Here is a 21,326-nt window from a genome sequence, read left to right on the forward strand (position 1 = left end):
CTGAGACGTAGGAGCGTTACAGAGATTTGAGGAAGAAGAAATTAAGGGTTTCAGAGATCGTTGGAGATTTTGTGAAGTTCTGGTGAGAAACCTGGTAAGATTCAAAAACGCCAAGAATGTGAATTTCTGTCCAGAAGTAGTTGATTTTTAGGACCAAGCATCCATGGACTCGCTTGTAAAAGCACATGCTCTAATTTCCTCGGTAACAACGTTCTAAACTACACTGCTCAACCACTCGGTGGTTGGAAAACTAAAATTCCCTGAAATCCTCACGAATAGTGCGTGGCGGCGTAAGACGCGCGCAGCCCGTCGGATCTTGTAGTTTCTGGCGGACTCCGAGTCCCATAGAGCAGTGCGACAGGTCGTTGCACCTGCGCAGAGCGGGCGGCGGGCCGCGCAGAGTGCGAAGCTCTTTTGTTCGGCAGAGGGGAGGGCCGTTGGTTGGGGCCTGCGGGACGCCGCTTCAGTGAGGGGCTTGGTCGCCGCCGCCGGCCTGTTGCTCTTCTGCGCGCCAGTCGTTCGGCCCGCCTGACGCGACCTGCCAGTAGCGCGGCACCGATTCCTCTCCTGCTCTCGGGCGCTGCTTTGAGGTGAAGAGTCTGCTAGTGGCGGGGACGCGGCCGGAGGGGGTTTTGAGGGAGGCGGGCGGCGGCGGCGGCGGCAGCAGCGGGAGCCCCGAGCGGGGGGCCGCCCGCCCACCGCGGAGGCTGCGAGCGGGTCCTGCGTCCTCCCCGCGCCGCGCTTCCCGCCGCGCGCCTGATGGATGGAGAGGGCGGGGCGGTGTATCCAGAGGAGGACGTTGTAGCGATTCGGGGTGGGCCCAGCCCTGGCGGGGCGCTCATTCGCGGCCGGGGTGGACTCGGATAATGCTGTTTGCGTCGGGTGGGCGGCTGCGGGAGTGGGCTGGAGCGGAAAGTCTGGACTGTGGGTCGGGCAGGCTCGATGCTGGGACACGGGTGGGGAGGGCTCGCAACTTCGAGACCGAGGTTTAGAAATGTAACCTGAGAATTTGGTGTCTGGACGGGGCTCTCGGAGGAATTTTGCTTGCAAGGCTAGGGAGAAGTGACTTCGAGTAAGTTCTAGGAGGGTGCTGGGCAGCCCAAGGTGTGCTGCTGGGGGAGCTCTGTTTCATAAATTGGGGAGGGGGGTAGAAGGAGAGGCAGTTACTTGACGGCGTGGCTCTAGAGGAGGAAAGAGCTGTTCGTGTAGACGGAGCGGGACGTTCCGAGGGTCCCTTAAACATTTCTCTAAGGTGAAGATAAAAGGGGAACCCTGGCTGCCCTTCATTCCTGAGGGTCCTTGAACAGTGAGGAGGCTGTAAAAATAACGTGTGGAGCAAGGATGGTCCACGCTTTCTTCCCCTTTCCAGGTTTTCTGCTACCTTCATTCCATGACTCCTTCGAGAAGCTAAAAAGTCGAAGTTCAGCTCCTGCTTTGATTCAGAATTAGTTTCATATGTTTTCATCTGGGATTGTAGAAATGTGTACATGAGTTAATATTTAAGGAATTAAGTTAGATTTTGAGGGATGTGGGAAATTGGGAGACAGAGAGGAAAAAGTTCGTTAGATGGTGACATTTTTTCCCTCTTGGGCTCTTCAGTTTTTTGGCCCGCCTTCCCCTGTGGTTGAAGAAATTGAACACAGAGTGACCGCCACTTGCTCCTTTTTCAAAACTTCATATGAAGGTTTTTCGTGCATTTGTGTTGTATTCAGACATATTTTGGTTTCAATCGATTGAAGTGGAGTTTACTAAAAGACCAAATACACTAGAAGCTCTGGCCCAGAGTGAATAGCTAGATTGAAATAGTTCTAAAAGGCCCATGGTGTGGGGAAAGATGCATGAGTCCACTTGGGAACGCAGTGCTTGTGTTCCCTCGTAGGTGCTGGCAGACGTGCACACAGAAAGCGGTGTGGTCGAAGGGCACCGTGTTGGGATCAGTTGCCCCTTAATAAAGCTTTCGGGCAGTTAAGGGTCTTCAGTCATTTCTGATTTCCCCTGTTCTAACCCTCTGGAGGTCTAACAGATTTTGCATTAGACTTGATATACTTTTCACTTCATAGGTAATTTTTCTGAAGAGTTTTTGTAATAAAACGCTAAGAGCTAGTTTATGGGCCTACATAAGATGGGGCCATGCCTCTTGTTTATCCAAGTGTCTGGCACATGGTAAGCAGTTTAAATTGTTGAACGAATGGCTAGGGCCTTGAGATCCTTTCTGAGAATTCCATGTGTTAATCAGCAGGATGAGTTAATGTGCAATTATGTAGTCAGTTTGCATGCCTTCAATTTACGACCTACGGCAGAGGAAAATTGTTGCTTGTCGTAACCTCGGTTTTTCATATACTCACCTTGGCATTAAATACAGAAAAGGTATGCAGAATGTGCAGATAACAACTTTAAGTACCTTAGGCAAGGACTAGGGAAAGCCTCAGGTTGTGGGTTTCAAAAGCAAGCTATGTAGTTTGAATATTTTCTGTTTTAAAAGTATTCGAAAAATCTTTTGTGCCTTTGTATAGGTAAATAAGTATTTTCCAGTAGCGAACTCTATTGGAAAAGTGAATAGCCTTTCTAAGGTTAACTGGAGAAGTTTTTCAAATATGGACAAAATTCAGATTCTCTCTGTATTTGAATTTAATAACTTGTGTTAAATCTTTCCTACCTTTGGTCTCCATGATTTGCTGACCAAAGGGGGTAACGTAATTTGTCTGTGAAATTGTGCCTTTCTCTTTGATAATAGCTAACACATTGAAGTCCTAATAGAACTGTGGTATTTGACAGATTAATGTCAGTAATCTGGTTTTGTTGTGTGATCTGTGAATGCTCTGGTCTCTGCTTTTAATTTCAATTTAGTCATAATTCTGGTCATTTTTATTTCACCTTAAACTAGAATCACTTTTATTTCATCTTAAACTAAAAGATTTGCTTCGTCTATAACCGTGGCCTCTCACCCCAAATCTATAGTTTCATCCATGTCAACATACTGGGATGGGGTTAGCAAAGTTTTGGGACACATCTCAGATAGTATTCTGATTTTATTCACACACCAGTACTTTAGTCCTCAATCCTGGGATTTGAAGGCAGGGATTCCTTTAAAATGAAACACCTGTTCACTTGGTATGTGGCACAAGTTCTTGCTTTCTGCTCAGTCAAGTTTTCCATTTGGAAAGCATTTGCCTCACAAACACCCACAGCTAACAGACTGAAAGCGTGTAGAAACATGAATCAGAGAACTACAAAAATACACTACACATGCCTTCACCTGCCTTTTGAAGACCGGTACGGAGTTGCCGATGCTCAGCAAAGGTACTTCTTCCTTGTTTTCCGTTTCGGGTTGGTAGGTCAGATTAGTCTTGTTGCTTATTCCCTAAAGAGCTGACAGCTTTGGACTTTTACTCCCTGGTGATCTGAGTCTGGGGCATTCATCCTTATTGCCCATGTAGGGCTCAACACCTTTCACAGAGCCAGGCCTACCTTGGAGTGAAAATAGAAACAGAATGCTTTTCGGACTGCAAGGAAAAGTGAAGTGGTATTTGGCTTGATTGCGTGGGCTTCACGGAAGAAGTAGCGCATAAGCTGGGTCTGGAAGGACAGGTCGGGTTCTGAGTGCTGGTCTTGGGCAGGAGCGCACTTCTAAGGAACGAGCCAGGCCAGGCACTGAGGAACGAACGTGCAGCCTGCGTTCGGGTGGCACCTTTCTGTTTTGACTGCAGTGTAGGATTTGTGAGGGAAGTAGGAGTATAGAATGGTGGGAACCAAAGGGTGTTAGATGTTAAAACATTGTGGAGTTTGGACTTTAAGGAGGAAGAGGCCTTGGAGAAAAATTTTGTAGCAGTTACCTACCTGCCACCTTCCTATTCAGTCTGATCCCGCCCAAGCTGGTTCACACACCATCTACCTCAGACATGCCTCATTGCGTCTGTTCACGGCAGTTCCTTGAGCCAAATTGCCTTCCTCCAATCCACCTTTTCAAATAAATGCTCTTGGAGTTTGGCTGCAGTCCCACCTTTCAAAACCTTCCCTAATTACTCTAGCCATTTATTCCTCCAAGTCCTGTAGTGCTTTTGTGGTTACTTATTATTGCGTATATTTCTTTTGTTATTACATGTACTTGTCCTTTGTCCTGCTGAAATGAACTTCAAATTTTTTACCTTTTTATGTGTTATCTTTCAGTCCTGGCTTTGTGTCTTACTGTTGGGGGACTTTCGGAAATTTTCTTTACTTCAGTAAGCCTCCATTTCCACATTTGTGAAATGGATTTAGAGGAGTTGTTACAAGGATTGAATTAAGTGCCTTTATGTGTTGTTAAGTATTCAACCAGTGTTAGTTAATATTATGTTATTATCATTACTCTTGAGGGATTCTCCGAAGTTTGTACTTCTTGCCTGTCCTCATATCCCACTAGCCTGACCAGACAGCCTCATTCGCCAGGGTCTGAGAGGGTTCCTGTACCGTGGACTTTCCTTGCGCTAACCAGGGTGACTTAGTCACCCTATATTGCACCCAGGTTCTTAGTAAATGCTTATTGACTTTTTTTTTTTTTAATAAAAAAATCCTCACCCAAGGACATGCTTATTGGTTTTAGAGAGAGAGGAACAGAGGGAGGGAGAGAGAGGAAGAGAAACATTGATGTGAGCGAGAGACAGAGATATTGATCGGTTGCCTTGTTCGCACCTAGACCAGGGACCAGACCCACAACCTGGGCACATGCCCTACCAGGAGTTGAACCTCTGAGCTTTTTTGGTTTACGGGAGGATGCTCCAGCCAGCCAGAGCTCAATTGGTTTTGTTTTGTTTTTTAAGAATTTTTTTAACTCACTGGGTTTTTGTTTGTTTGTTTTTTGTTTTTAAGATTTTACCTATTGCCTGGCTAGCATGGCTCAATGGATTGAGCGTCAGCCTGCAAACCAAAGGGTCGCTGGTTTGATTCCCAGTCAGGACACATGCCTGGGTTACAGGCCAGGTCCCTAGTAGTGGGTGTGTGAGAAGCAACCACACACTGATTCTTCTCTCTCTCTCTTTCTCCCTCCTTTCCCTCTCTAAAAAATAAATCAATGAAATCTTTAAAAAAAAAAAAAAAGAAAAAGAAAAATTCTAAGAGACCAGGGATTTTGCCTGTCATAGTCACCCTGTTTTTTTAGCCCCAATCACATACTAGGCGCCCAATGGGTAATTGTTAAATGAGTGAATACTGTAGGAACATGTTCATAGAAAGAGTTAACCAAACCTAGTCTGGGGCTTCAGGGAAGCTTCTGACGCAGTGACATTTTGGCTAAGGAAAAATTGGTCACGTAAAGACTGGTGCAAAAGGCAAGGTGATGGTGATTAATAGGTTAAGTACAGTGGTCTTCAGCTCAAATGTTCACAGATAATAATATGAAGAGATCTGCATTTTTATTTTTAATTTTTTTGTTTCAATATGTGGTTGCCTCTTGCACACCCTCCACTGGGAACCTGGTCCACAAACCAGGCATGTGCCCTGACTGGGAATTGAACCAGCAACCCTTTGGTTTGCAGGCTGGCACTCAGTCCACTGAGCCACGCCAGCCAGGGTGAGATCTGCATTTTTAAATCAGTGTCTAATGTTGAGAATGAATTGAATTAGGAGTCATCCAGGCAAGAGGTGATGGTGACTTGGAATAAGATGGTAGTAGTGGGACTAGGAAAATGTCTGAACTGAAAGATATTTAAGATACAAAATCAATAGTCTCTTACTAAGAGACTAGATCCATGGAGGATGGGTGAGGAGAAATCAAGGGTGATTGTCATGTTTTTGTGTTGAACTCAGTAAAGCTATGTGAACTCTTAAAAAGACCATTGTTCACTTCATTGTGTTACTGGCTTTTTAAAAAGTATATATGTAAAATCTGAGACTGAAGTCCTAACCTCTGAAGTTTATTAAAGACCTTTACCATGTGGATCATCACAACTGTTTTGAGTTTTGACAAATGTCTTCAGAGATCTTAAAATTGTTTTTGCAAATAAATTATTTTACTGAAATTTTCCGTTTGTATCCAAAATTTATTTTTCTCACTTATCTATCTTCATAGGAAGCTATATTCCTTTTGCCATTTACTATAAGAGTTTTGTTACTTTATTTTCCTGCCTGGGCCAGATAAAAGGAAGAGCACAAGAAAATCTTGCCCTTTAGGTATATGAAATGTGATTTCTTAGTTTCTGGCAGCTCCTCTGTCTCAGTGTTCCAAAATGAGGTCTTGGTTTCTCTGTTTTATAATTACTGGATTATACCAACCAGACCTGGGGCCTTCTTGAGTTTGTTCTGGAGCTGCTCTGCTCTTAGAAAAAGCTAGCTGTGAATTTCTGCCAGATACATAGAATAAAAATGGTGTTTTCTCATTAAGTTTTGTGCATGTGTGTTTTTAATTTTAGAGAGAGAGAGAAATGTTGATTTGCTCCATTTATTTACGCATTCATTGGTTGACTTTTGTATGTGCCCTGACCAGGGGTCAAACCTGCACCCTTGGCGTATCAGGATGATGCTCTAACCACCCGAGCTGCCCTTTGAGCTCATAATGCACTGGGTTTCAGAGAGCTATCCCTAAGCTTAAAACAGTAAATAATCTAATGAAGTAGGCTGTAGGTGCAAACATATAAATAGATGATTAATGCCAGAAGGTCATAAAAGCTCATCTCAAAGGAATCCCATGAGGATTGTTACACCTATTTTATAGATGAGGAAACTGAGTTATGCGGAATATATGTTTAATTATCTGTAGACATAAAGTTGTTTTGAGGAATCCGGGAAGAAAGAGAGATGCTTCTGGTGCTCCTACTAGCTTTCTTATGGCAAAAGAAACTATGAGGACACTTGAAACAGTACTCTTTCAATTGCATTGTAAATGCAAAAAAAAGTCTAAGATTAAATGATGTGGAATGTGATGCGAGAAGATTTTTGTTTTCAAGAACATCAATTGTTTTTTTTTATTGCTCTAGCCTTATTCTAAATTTTACGGAGAAAGTAAAATGTTCACTTGCCTTTTAGCTAACTATGAGAATTGATTTATATCTGCAATAATGTGTGTAAATTCACCTGAAGAATGTAGTTCCTGCCAGTCCTGTTACAGCAGGGCTTTTATCCAAGAGTGTACATCAGGCTGCTTAAGGAGACTTTAAAGATTCAGATGGCATGGTCAAAGCAACATTGTTTGCAATAATGAAAAATTGGAAACAACCCAAATTTTTGTCACCAGGTCAGTGGTTAGAGTATAGTGTGTCCATACAGTATAGACTTCTGTGCAGGTGGTGAGAATGGAGATCTTTTATGGAACAATGAAAAAGTATATAATATAAAAAGGCAAGTTGTAGAACTGTAATATCTATTTTCACAAGTGTATATCTGTATTAGTTTATATATAAAAGAACAAAACAAGCTTTGACAGGTTTTGAGCCAGGGAACTTTGATTTCCTTCATTTAGTATTTTTGTAATTGAATGTGAATACATGTATTATATCATAATTAGAAAAACAATTTAAAGCCCTGGCTGGTGTAGCTCAGTGGATGGAGCACGGGCCTGTAAACCAAAGGGTTGTGAGTTTGATTCCCAGTCAGGGAACATGCTCTGGCTGCAGGTCATTGGGGTGGGGTGGGGCATGTGAGAGGTAACCACACATTGATGTTTCACTCCCTTTCTTTCTCCTTCCCTTCCCCTCTCTCTAAAAATAAAAAAGTAAAATCTTTACATATAATATCTTTTACAAATAAAATAAAATAATACACCCTACTTTTTTATTCATTGGGATCTCAGCATTTGTATTTATAAACTCCATAGGTGATTCTGATGCTATTATAGGTGAAAGTTATTTACTCAAGGTCTGCTTTTCTGTGAATCTTTTCTTAGTAAAGATAGTCACCTCACCTGACTAACATTCTAAATGTGTCACCTTAGTGCTTAGCTAAAAACTCTACTACTGGTTTGGTTTCAGAGGTCTGCAGGTGTTACCTTGTCCTCACATCTGGAGTTTGATACTTCAAGCTGGCAAGAAATCAGTATGGGATATTCCTGGGGTGGCCCTTTATAATTCATGTGTCTGATGGATCAGGAGCCTATGTCCACGTTATCTTCCCAGATCTTTCTCATACCCTTTCAGTAACAACTACTCAAAATAAAATACCTAATCTTGTGTCTGATACTTTACTGCCTTCTGCCTTCAAGTAGCATTGTCCCTCCTTCCCATTTTCTGTCTCCTAACTTCAGGAGTGAAGGGTGTGTGAAGAGAATTGCAATAGTCCTTTCCCCACTTCTCTTAAAGAGCTCTGGGGCCCTGGACAGGGAGCTCAGTTTGGAGAGAGTATCATCCTGACATACCAAGGTTGTGGGATCCATCCCCCGGGAGGGCATGTAGAAGAAACAACCCTCTTCGCTCCCTGTCTTCTTCTCTCTCTAAAATCAACGTTTGTCTTTTTTTTTTTTTTTTGACCTCTCCATCCAGGGACTGAACTTACAACCTAGGCATGTGCCCTGAACAGGAGCTGCACTGGTGACAAAGATGCCCAATCAACTGAGCCACACTCATCATCAGGCCTAAAATAATTTTAAAAAAAAACAGCTATAAGTTCATGACTCTTGCTTCAGATGTATACCATTCCTGGATTCATTGGGACACTATAGATGTATTTTGATTTCTTTAAATTGGCATTTTTCCCAGTAGTCGTCTCTCCAGACTACTTGTAAGTTGTTTAACTTCAAAAATTCTGCCCCATGTAGCATTTGTCTATTTAAAAGACTCCGAAGCCTTGTGGGCACTAAAGACAAAGGCTTTGTTACTGCTTGCTGATTTAATTAACAATGAATACCTTCATATTCCAGCATCCAATTAAAAATCACTGTTTTTGTTTTTTTAAACAGGGATATCTCCCAAGGTCTTTTCTGAAAGAAAATCATTGTCAGTCATTTCCTTATTTACTGATGACATTGCAGGGAAGATCCATCTCAAGAGCCCTCCCTGTCCTTTCCCTTGTGCAGCCTGAGGGAATGCTCCCGGCGTAGCTGGCTACTAAGTCTGTGTGTGCAGCAGGGCCACTTAGCCCAGCTCTGCTAGGAGATGTCCTTACTGAAGTGTTACACTCTCTGTTAATTGTGTGACCTTAGATGGTTTATTTTACATAAATCTCTTCTGTGGTCTGTGAGGTATCAGTAACATTTGAATGTCTTTTTCACGGGGTGGTTTCTGTTTTAGGATCAAATAAGGTATGTAGTAGCACTTTATAACCTGTAAAGTGCAATACAAATGTAAAGTATTGTTTTTCTAGGCATCTTAAAATGTAGCAGACCCAGTAAATATTTAGTCAAAGTTAATAGAATCATATTTAACTAGATTTTTTTATTTTTGTTTTTAATTTTTATTTATTGATTTTAGAAAAAGGGAGTAATGGAGAAACACAATTTGTTGTTTCACTTATTTTTGCATTCATAAATATGCAACCTTGGGGTGGAATGATGCTACAACCAACTAATCTACCTACCCAGGTAGGGCTTAACTAGATTTTTTGTCTGCAACTTCATAAACTTTGAGATTTATCCAAGGATTAAGAGTTCTAAATTAATCTAGAATTATTTGCCCTTGTGTAGACCTCTTATGACATTCTTTCATGTATTTTAACCCTTTGTTAAAAAATTATGGCACTTTTGCCCTGGATGGTGTGGTTCAGTGGGTTGAGCACTGGCCTTCGAACTGAAAGATTGCAGGGTTCAAATCCGGGTCAGGGCACAAGCCTGGGTTACAGGCTAGATGCCCCCACCCCACCCCCACCCCACTGTTGGGTGTTGGGGGTGAGGCAACCAATTAACATTTCTCTCACACATCGATGTTTATCTCCCTCTCTTTCTTCCTCCCTTCTCTCTCTAAAAGTAAATAAATAAAATCTTTAAAAACAAAGAAAAGGGCACTTTTGATATTGTAATTTGGTGCCAGGATCCTTGGGGAGAGTGGCAAATAGTGTTGGCCAAAGGCAATTTTCTATTTTGCTGGTACACTGATCTGCGTTACTTTGAAGTTTCCTTGCCAAGCCATTCCAACTGTGAACTCTCCTTCTAGATCTCTCTGCTGGTATTTAGAGACTGCCATCTTCAGGTAGAGGCAGCTTCTCTTGATATAACCCATTTGGAGACTATGAGAATAATTGGCCTGTCATAATATTTAAGGGGGGCTCTTGACTCTCCTGAAGGTGCTAGGAAGAATGGGTTGCGTATTTAGTCTATTTCTCTACTGATTTTGAAAACAGCTTATTCAGGACCCTGGAGAACTACCTACAAAAAGGGGTGGGGGGGACTCACTTCGGGTAGCCTGGCTGAGAATCTCCTATATAAAGAAGAATCCAGTCTCTGGAGGCAGATGCTGGGATGAGCCAGTTAAGAAAGTTGAAAGTCTGTTTTCTGCGTTTTTTACTTCTTATTTGAGTTGTTCTTAGGACAGTGATTTAAGCTACAACCACGAGGTCTTTTCCCCAATTGGGGCGATTTTCTTTACTTAACCTAAAGAGTTTTATTATTATTCTTTTCTATGACTGCTGCTCCTTGGGGCATGCTAATGATAAGGGGAGGAGAGGCCTGCGGGAGCTGAAGATGAGTCAGAAGCTGTGCTGACCCTTTTGGGTCAGACATCAGAGGGGCAGTGTTCAATGCTATTTCTTTTTCCTTTTTAGGATAGATCTTATCATTCTTTAAATTATGTTTGTTGGGGTAACATTAGTTAATGACATTACATAATTTTTAGGTACAAGATTATAAATCGACATCTCTATACTGCATTGTGTGCTCCCCGCCCGAAATCATTTCCTTCCTTTACCGTGTAAATGAAGTGCTGTTTCTTTTTGTAAGACAATTAAAGCTATCAATGTAGATAACACGGAGCCTTAAATAGCCCTGAATTTTGAAACCATAGTAAGGGTTACTAGGGGACAGTTACTGTTTTTGGACTCTCTGTAACCCATTGTTTTCCTTCCGTCTATTGAGAAGGGGAATGTCTTACACTTTTTAAGAACAAATTCATATAGGAGGTTGTATAGCCCTTTGTCATCTAAAGGTGATCGTCAGTTTACTTTTCCCTGCATTTTTTTAAACCAAAGACTGACCACAAATCATGCACCCCGTCAATCACCAGTGAAAAGAAGCAGTCAAGGAGTAGCACTTACCCTTGGGGAAAATACACTACTGCATTTATCCAACAGGAAAGTTAGGTTTTTCTGTACTCATAAAATAACACGTCATATGGCAATCAGAATTCTGGAAACCTGAAATTGTCTCCCTTTGGAAGCACAGCCTCTGAATCAGAGGCACGATAAAGTTAGTCAGAGATTGCATTCGATCCAGTGATTAGTCTGTTCAGGAACTGAAGGAAAGGACGACTCCTGGCACTTTCTCTAAAAGGTAGAAAGAGGATTTGGGGAGAGGCAAGGAAAGTCTCCAGTATGTAAATGGAAAGGGAGAGTGTTGAAAAGATACGCATCAATTTGTGTTCCGAAGGTGGGGAGAGCTTGGGTGTTGCTGTAGGCCACACTAAAAGTATCTTAGAAGACACTGTTTTGTGTCACTCTACAAAAGTTCAGAATACGTTTAGTGGGAGAATGTCTACATTTTTTCTAACCAGACATTAAGCACCAGGAAAACAGGGACCATTTCTTATTCTACTGAATCTCTAGTATCCATCAATGTCTAGAATTTTCTAATAGCCAAACATGTTTGTTCTTTCATTAAGTCACCATTTCTCCTTTATACAGACATGGAGATACGTGAGTGTAAGGAAGCCTGAGCATCTGTAGATACTATAACTGGTTCTTAATGACAATCCTGACTTCTGTGAAGTTTGTTATATTTCATTTCTTGTTATATTCATATAGTCTATAGATGGACTGTTTCTAAAATACATTCTATCTACACAGTCCAGTTTAAAGTATTTTGAAGAGTTTCTCCTTACTAAGTTAGACTCCTTTTCACAAGGATGCTAGAACAATCACTTTAACCCCAAATTGGCAGTCTTTTAAAAAAAATTTATTGTATATTTTTATGTTACCTTTTAGTTTCCTTATATACCCTCCTCTCCCGCCCCCAGAAATCACCACAGCTATCTATGTCCATGAGTCCTTTTTCCTTTTTGCTCAATCCCTCAACCCACTGACCTCCCCTCCCCCTCACTACCTATCATCCTGCTCTCCATCTATGAGTCTGTTCCCATTAATTGGCATTGACTTAAATTCAGACATGGTAGTAACTCCTTTCTTTCTTCTTTTTTTTTTTTTTTTAACTGTTGTTCAAGTACAGTTTTCTGTTTTTTACTCCCATCCCAGCCCACAGTAACTCTGTTCTTGTTTGGATCATCTGCCATACTCTTAATTCTTCCTATCCCATTCTGGTCAACTGATCCATCAATTTGTAGATTTTGGCCAATTTTGTAGATAACTTTAGTTGTGTTGATATCTTATGGTGCCACCTACTGACACAAATTGGTAAACATAAGGCTTTAAGCCTACCAGCAGTCAGAGTTGTATGTTAACAAGAAACTTGGTGAATTGTAAATTAACGGTGGCATTCAGAAAAGACTGCACAAAGAACCTTAAGGGGATTCGGAAGAAGAGGGTTTTGCCCTGGCCAGGTAGCTTGGTTGGTTAGTGGGTTGTCCCATTTGCGAAGGTTGTGGGTTTGATCCCCGGTCAGGGCACATAGAAGAATCAAGCGGTGAATACATAAATAAGTAGAATGAGTCATTGTTTTTTCTCTCCCTCCCCATCCCCAATTCCTCTCTCTATTTGTTTTTAGAGAGAGGAGAAAGGAGGGAGAGAAACATCAATGTGTGGTTGCCTGTTGTGCGCTCACCACCACCACCACCACCGACCTTGCCTGCAACCCAGGCATGTGCCCCGATCGGGAATCAAACTGACAGCCCCTTGGTTTGCGGGCCAGCACTCAGTCCACTGAGCCACACCAGCCAGGGCACCGAATTCTAAACCAGTAAATTAAAAAAATTATTTTCCAAAAGAGAAGATCTTTTAACATTATGAAAGAATGGCTATAGGCATTCAAAGAGAAAATTAAACTAGATGTTCAATAAATAGAACCAGCTATTTCCCACAGTAGATAGTCAGGTCTGGTACTGTAATGAAATGGAAAACAGAATAGGAGGAAGTATGGATCAGCGGGGGGCGGGGGGGTGTACACATAATATTTGAAATATATACATTATTTTTTGGAGGATTTTCTTTCAATCCAACGTAATATTTTAGATACCATGCTTTAGAGTAAAAGGGCTATGGGCAACTTTTTAACTTAGAATACATGTAAAAGTTTTAAGTGACTATGCAAGAATAAAGAAGTTTTGCTGTGAGATTAGTTGGGGCTGTTTTATGAAATTGCTTTCTAGGCGAGTATATCAGAAATTTCCTTGTGTACTGAAGATGGACAGGCATAGCACTTAAATAAGCAGTGCACACTGTTAGAGTCATCTACAATGTCCCTGCTTTTCTTACCATCCATATATTTACCTAACCGACAAGAGTATGCCTTTATGTCCTCTTTATTTTATTTTATTTTTTTATATTTTAGCAGCGTCACCCTTTATACTAGAAAGCTGGCGGGCACTATGGGGAAAAAACAAAACAAGAAGAAAGTGGAGGAGGTGCTAGAAGAGGAGGAAGAGGAATATGTGGTGGAAAAAGTTCTCGACCGTCGAGTGGTAAAGGGCAAAGTGGAGTACCTCCTCAAGTGGAAGGGGTTCTCAGAGTAAGTTCACTGACCTGGGGAAATCCATCCATTTGGTCGCCAACTACTTCTTAGGAATCTAGTAATGTGCCAGGCCTAGGGTGCTCTGATGGCTACAGTGTGATTCAGGCCTGGCCTTCATGGCTTATAGTCAGTCTAACTGTGGAAATGATCTATATGTGTAAAGTGCTATAGTACAAGACAATAATTTTGGAGGAGCAGTTTTGCGTGTGACTTTAGACAGATCCAGATTTGCAAAGAGAAAGTAATTTTCCTTTGAAAGAGGCAACTTTTTAAACTTTAACTTTGTATTGAAAAGCTCCCGCATTCCACCAAGAGGTCTGAACTTTGCCCAGTGTTTGGTCTTGGGCAAAACGTAGTCACTCATTGTCGGCTTTTCTTTTCCAAGGACACCAAGTTTGTCCTTTTGTGCATCTTCTTTGTATGAGTGTGCTAACTCGGAGTGGAGAGTGACTCACTGTGCCCTCTCATTTCAGTGAGGACAACACGTGGGAGCCAGAAGAGAACCTGGATTGCCCTGACCTTATTGCTGAGTTTCTACAGTCCCAGAAAACAGCACATGAGACAGATAAATCAGAAGGAGGCAAGCGCAAAGCCGACTCTGATTCTGAAGATAAAGGAGAGGAGAGCAAACCAAAGAAGAAGAAAGAAGAGGTAGGGGTAGGAGTAAGAATTGTTACTAGCCAGAATTTTTACTGCTGTCAAAGAGGCTGAAAGCAGATAATTTTAGCACTTTTGTTCTATTGCTTTAGAAGAAAAACTCATTTTTAGTTTTTAAAATTACTTTTAGAGAGAGAAGAGATGGAGAGAAACATTGATCAGTTGTGCCCCCAACTGGGGACCTGGCCTGAAACCCAGGGCCTGTGTCCTGACTGGGAATCAACTGGTGACCTTTTGATTTGTGGGATAATGTAAATCAAAAGGTGGCGTGACGCCACTGAGCCACACCTGTCCAGGCTATACTTCTTTTTAAATATCAGCGGTCATCTCTCAGTCCTTCTGGAATCTTAGATAGGCTAGTATTATAAAGGATTTGGGAGCTCACTATTCTCAAAAGGCACGTAATCTACATTTTTTCTATCTGAAGGTTCAAGAACAATTCATTCCTGTTAGTAGATTGTTTTCAGTGTTTCAGTCATAGGTTTGAAGTAGCCATTTTAATTTATTCTCAGTACCTTAAAGTAAGTTGTCTTTTGAGAGTGAAGAAACACTTGCGAACATTTAGTTTGCTTGAGGTGTATGTCCCTTTTTACATGCGGGGACACCTCAAGCACGTCAGACCTTGATGGAATATCATTCAACTATTCGAAAAGGCCTGTGACTCATGTATTGGTGAGATATTTGCAAAAAGAGTTTTAAGGCATGGATCAGAGAAACAGGAGTGATTTCGATCTGCATAGCAGTCCCACATCGTTAAAATTGTTCAATCCCTCTGGTTTTTGCAGTCAGAAAAGCCACGGGGCTTTGCCCGGGGTTTGGAGCCGGAAAGGATTATTGGAGCTACAGACTCCAGTGGAGAACTCATGTTCCTGATGAAATGGTGAGTCTGCCAGTGGCTGTGTGTGGTTGTTGTTTTCTTTTCCTGTTTGTTCCATGCCAGAGAAAAGAGCTGGACCTTCGAAATTCCAGTCACCCAAGTATGAAATCTTTAAGATGGCATAGTCCTTCGATAGTGACCCTCGGCCTGACTGCCAACCTGGACTCATTTACAGGTAGGGGCCCTTAGGATTTTCAGATCTTTGGCCATTTTTTTAGGAGGTGGGAGAAAATCCAGAATGGAGAGGGTATGGGGAGGAATCACATTTCACTTTTCTAAGTGAAAGGAAAAAATGTGAAATGTGATTGAACTACCCTCCCCTTCTACCACCTCCTTAATAAAGATTGGGCTGGCCCCAGGCTCAGAAATTCTGTTAACTTCTCTGGGTTAGGAAGGAGTTTCTATAGCTCTTGCTTTGTTCCATAATCTTTAGATTCTTTCTAATTTTGTGCAGAATCAACAATTTCAGGATCAGCCAGCAGGGGGCAGCAAGACCTTTTTCCTATATACTGAACATAGAGCAAGCCTACTTTTTTCTCCATTAACTACAAATACCAATGATAGTAATACCCCATGAAACAGCTTAATGGAAGCAGTTGTCTTGAGAATCTTAAGAACTGTAATTAAGCCAAATTTTTATATAATCTCCCTACTCTCTCCAAAAGGAAGGCTTTTTTGGCTTATTGAAAATTCTTGTATTTTTTCCTCCTCAAGTGTATCTCAGTCATTGTTCAAATATAAATTAAGAGTGAATAGTTCTAAGCCTTTGCTTATGAAGGCAGCATTGTAGGTACTCTGTCCTTTTGTGAGTCTAGAACCTTCTCTGAAATTTATGTGTGTGCTAGTTCGTCTTTTTTAGAAGGTGGCCAGAGGAGCCTAACTTAAACACCACAGAAAGCCTGTGTCACCACTAGCTAAACTTCTCTCTTCTTCCTATGCATTCCCTAGATGTTTACTGAATCTGTCCTTTTAACTGATTTGTTGCCACCTTGTAGAAGAAGAGGTTTTGTTTTAAGGTGCTGCATTTGAGGGGAAAGAATTGATTCCAGGAGTTATGCGGTCCAACTAGAATATACTTTCTCTGCATTTGACCAGTTTAAGTTATAGTAGTATCTCTGTATTACTTAAGATTACACCTCTTTGGCTGACTTACTGCTGTGTGTAAGGATTATAGCTGAATATAACTGCACAGGTTAAGATTGACGTTGATTATAAAACTAAGTTCCTTTTGAAGTTATTTTCCTGGGGAGTAGAGATACTTGTCCATTTCCAAAAATAGCAGATATTCCTGTGCCGTCAAATGACCAAACTTACCTCTGAGTGTGTTATTGAATTGTCGAGGGGAAGCCTGCTTCAGCTCCCATATTGTTATACTCCTTTCCCTTCCATTCTCTTGAGTCAGTTGTCCAGAACTATACCACAGCAGCTTACTCTTTGGTTTTGTGCTGCTGTGTGGCTTTGGTTTACCTGTTGCTGGTTTTCTGGAACCTTTGAGTGATGCCTTGTCAGAGATCCTGTCATATATCTGCTGCCTGCCCTACACTACTGCTGCTATCTAAGACATTCCCAGTGACCTGAAGATAGAGTTTAGTCCTTTGTCCCTTGTAATATGGATGTGATTTTCCAATTTTGAGAACATTTTATAATTTAGAAGAGTATAGAGAATTGCATAATAGTCCGTTCATTTTCTGCCAACCATGTTGAAGAACCATTTCAAAGCACCTGGGAGTTGTGGCATATCTCTGTATGGCCACCTGCATTGGCTCTGGCCAGTGTCATACCGGTATTCAATGTTATCCAACATATCCAACATGGTAGGAAAAGGTATTGCAAAGCCAAGATCTCTCCACAGGCTCTTAGCAGCTGGTATTTGGCTTTTGAAAGAGTGTGCTAGTCTCTCTTCTTCCCTCAGAATACAAGAGTCTTTTTGCCTTTCCCAGAGTTGGCAAAAACTGTGATAGAGTTAGATCACCTACCTTTGGACAAACATAACCCAGAAGGGGATTTTAACAGGAGATCTACAAGGATATCACTTAACTAAAAGCTGACAGTAAATGCTCTCCTTGGGCCTGTTAGTCCCCTTCCTTAGCTTATGCTTCTGGAATTAATATTTTTAAAGCTCTATCTCTTGGATGATCCAAGTTGGGAGACCACTAGCACCTGGTCTCAAAGTCTCTCTGTGCTTTGTTCTGCAGGAAAAACTCTGATGAGGCTGACCTGGTCCCAGCCAAGGAAGCCAATGTCAAGTGCCCCCAGGTTGTCATATCCTTCTATGAGGAAAGGCTGACGTGGCATTCCTACCCCTCGGAGGATGATGATAAAAAAGATGACAAGAATTAACTCTCCTGAGTACCAGCCCCTGTCACATCTGACTGTGGGTTCAAGTGGGGAGGGGAAGGAGTTCTACTTGTCTTGACACCATAGAGGTGGCTTGAGAAGATGTCCTTTGAAGAGCCAGTATAGTTTCTGTGCCCTACAGCAGCCCAAGTGCTTTAAAGCCGTTCCATGCTGTATAGTTTGCACACCCATCCAAGTGGAAGGGAAGAAGGATAAGTGTTTCAAGGCAACCCATTCTGCGCTGTGCCGAGAAAAGCAAAGGGCCTTCTATGAAGGACAAAACTTGCAGAATGGGTGTGTGGGAGAGCAGAAAGATACTGTAGATCTTCAAAGACCATCTCCACAACCCACAGCCTTCTTCCCAATAGTGTTAACTGCATTTTTACAGCGTAGCATGTGTGTAGTTTTTGACTATTACTGGTGTATTATTTTGGGGTGGGAGGGATGGGGCGGGAAGGAAGGAAGATGGGTAGTATTGTTTTGTTAAAATTTGGGGCCATGTTGGGGAAATGGTAAAACAATGGATAGAACAAACAATGAGTTGGTTCTGTGTCCAGAATATTTCATCTTTTCAAAAAATGTCATTGCCAATCTAACTGAGGACTGTAAGAGACTGTTTAAAAGCTGTGAATGCCTGAAACTTACAAGCCAAGGTGTTCCCTGCCTGAACTGAATGCTCTTCCCAACAAAGGACTAAGCCAGTTGATAAGTTACCAAAGCTGCCATTTTACGGATGGAAACTGGTTGAGAAGGGAAAGTCTTTTACTGGAGCATATACAATAGGCAGATCATTCTGTCTTAGAGGTGCTAATTCTTGAAATTGACAAGAAGACCCTTTCTTTTCCAGTTATGATGCCACAAATAATAGCTTTTCCATCCAGGTTACTGGCTGAGGTATCTGGGGAGGGGAAGAGGGTGACATAGGAGGCGTGAGCATTGAGAGGAAGGCCCGTGCTCTTAGGGTAGAAAACTCTCGGAGCCTCTGTTTTTCGAACTTTAGACTCTGAAACTGTTGATGGCAGGGTTTAGTCACTGACAGCACAAGTTCACTGACTCGCTTCAAGAGTTGGATTATTTCAATAGCCCTGGTCTCAGGAGAAGATTAAACTTTCATACTGGGGCAGTGGTTCACTTTAAACACACACACACACACACACACACACACACACACTTTTTTAATCCTAAGAATTAACTAATAACCCAAAATGCTGTCTTGGCTCATGAGATCCATCAATTCTTGACATCATCCAGACCTGCATCTAGAACTTCACTGTAAAATTTTTAGGCATGTGTTAGGTTTCTGTGAAAACTTTGTTTAAATGTAAACTTCATACCATACTGTCAGTTTTTGTCTTAATAAAACTATATAGATTTATAATCCTTGATTTGTCTTAAGTCTTGCCAGAAGCCCTCCTTGCCTTTTATTGTGTGACAGGTTCACTGTTGAAAACAACTTCCACACTCGGATGCTCCTGTTTCTTGAACACGGGAGGCTTGAGAATCTGGCACCTGGCCTGAATCTTTGAGTGGTCTCACCACATAAATTGAGTAAATATTTATTGAGCATTTATATTGATGCAGAGACTGTAAATATTATCACATCATTCTGTCTTCATATTACTCAAAGGTTTTTTGTTTAGCGTCCTGTGACCTGATAGCAGTTCCAAACTATGTGTTTGGAAACATGGGGTTTTGAGTTAGGTTTAGATCCTAGCTTATGTATTTCATAGATTTGTGTGACCTTAGCTGAAGTCAGCTTCCCAGAATTTTCAGGATTTGGCCTTGGATTTGATATTGAATTAAAATGTCATCTATTTCCTTAATGTCGCTTTCTGCCTATAATTCTAGAACCAAAATGGGGCTAGACTCTGGTCATTTATAAAAATGGAAGGTGGGATTTCCACTGAGATCAAATCAGTGTAATAATTCAGATCTGCTCTTTAGCACAACGCATTTGTTTTAAGTAAACTGCTATGTTGATACTTTATTCCATTCCAAAAGCTTCCTAGGAGTTTGGGGAAACATAAATATGATGGAGTTGGAAGGCTTTTTCTGTGCAGAGGTCTGAGTGTGTCCTTGTAATTGGCAGCAGCCAAGCAGTCAGTAGCTAGATAAAAGAGTGAGGTGAAGTGGGCAGTGGTGTTCTGGTTCTGTTGTGCATCATAATAAGATGCACTGAAATTAACCTTTGACCTTGGTATGTGTCCAGAATGTGCTGCTATTCAGTTATAGCCTTCACCTTTGGAACCTACTTCATTGTCATATCTGGATTCTTGAACTCTTGTAAGGCCAGATCATTCTCTCCAGGGTAGACACTGAAATTAATAATGCATTTGATGGAAATTGAAGTGGAGATATTCACAATTTTATCTTTAAAAGCCAGTTTTTTACATTTCTAGATTCAAGTTTTTGTTTTTCTTGGTTTGAGAGAGAGAGATCAGCTTACCGTTCCACCCCTTCATGCATTCATTGGTTGATTCATGATGTGCCCTGGCTGGGATTCAGACCCGCAGCCTTGGCGTATCGGGACAGTGCTGTAACCAGCCGCGCTACCCTACCTGGTCAGGGCTAGATTCAAGGTTTAAGAATAAATTTTTCTCATGTGATTATTGAAGCCACAAATACGTGCAGAAATGTTAGAAATGAAAAATGCACATAGGCATAAGAAATCTCAAGTCCCTTTCATAAAGCACGCGGAGAGCATTTCTTTATGTAGTGCAAAACATGTTTGTTGGATGGCTTCGGTGAAATTGCATCATCATAGACCTCTTGTCCAGGAGTTCAAGAGGAGATAGGTTATGGCCTTAGTTACTATTACAAAAGAAAGAGCTTACTAATACGGTGACAGCATCATTATTGGTGGTGTCTTACACTGGCAGAGCCAGTCAGAAAAAAGAAAAAAAAAACCAAACACCTTGCTCCTCCACTGTCTTCAGCTGAGTTTCCAGTTAGTACAGTAAATGACCAGTGTAATGCCCACAGGAGTGCTCTGGAATAATTGTTTTTGCTTTTCAGTGTCATTTGAAAGTTTTGACATCCAATTTTAACTAATTTTTAATAGTTGAGTGTTTAAGTATTTACTTTCAAATATAATCTTATATGCCACAACTCATTCACACTCAGCTCAGTTTGGTTTTAACCCATGGCCATTTGGTGTTGGGCCATGTGTGCTCAGCACATTTTTGTAGTCTATGGCCTGTGGTATTGGGAGTCTGTTATAAAGTAATCACTTCCTTCAAACAGGAAGGGAAAATGATAGAGGAAATTGCTACTCCAAAATGATTTGGTAGCGTGCTTGTTTTGGCAGCCCATTTACAAAATAATTTGGTGGAACTGGAACTCTGAAATGCAAATTTTCGGCAATGGCTCCAGATCCTGAATTATGTGTGGAGCTGGATTCTGTTTGAGATCAAATTAATCCGATTAGGTTATTTGATTGGTATTAGTATTAGTTTGATCTGCAAGTTGGATCTTTTTATGAAGATATTCTCACTTAAAAATTTAGACCTAATAGGACTGAATTAAGTCCAGACTCAGTGTTTTCCCTCCTCTAGAATTTAAGTACTAGAATCACTACCAGGCCAGCATTCAGCTTAGTAAAGGAAGGAGTTGGCTTCACCAGAGGCGTCCTGGTGTTCTGGTGTGTGGATGAGGAAGTTTGATAGAGGAGCTTAAAAGATCCCCAGACAACCTTCATTCCCTGATCTGTATGTACATTACCCTTGG

General features: G+C 41.5%; 1 protein-coding gene across 2 annotated transcripts; it reads left to right on the top strand.

Moving 5' to 3' along the window:
- Positions 1 to 380: 380 nt before the first annotated feature.
- On the top strand, positions 381 to 18,983 carry CBX1 (chromobox 1). Of its 2 annotated transcripts, none has more exons than XM_045837537.1 (5): positions 381 to 590; positions 13,550 to 13,726; positions 14,203 to 14,380; positions 15,172 to 15,266; positions 17,459 to 18,983. In XM_045837537.1, exons 2-5 carry the CDS (start codon positions 13,587 to 13,589, stop codon positions 17,601 to 17,603), a joined length of 558 nt encoding a protein of 185 aa, XP_045693493.1. In that variant the 5' UTR covers positions 381 to 590; positions 13,550 to 13,586; the 3' UTR covers positions 17,604 to 18,983. The 2 variants fall into 2 exon arrangements, with proteins under 2 accessions (XP_045693493.1, XP_045693492.1); XM_045837536.1 differs by having other exon boundaries at positions 464 to 590; positions 13,553 to 13,726.
- The last annotated feature ends 2,343 nt before the right edge of the window (positions 18,984 to 21,326 follow it).

Source organism: Phyllostomus hastatus, unplaced genomic scaffold, assembly GCF_019186645.2.
Source record: "Phyllostomus hastatus isolate PE091 unplaced genomic scaffold, TTU_PhHast_1.1 phas_contig_210, whole genome shotgun sequence".
NCBI classification, from domain to species: domain Eukaryota; kingdom Metazoa; phylum Chordata; class Mammalia; order Chiroptera; family Phyllostomidae; genus Phyllostomus; species Phyllostomus hastatus.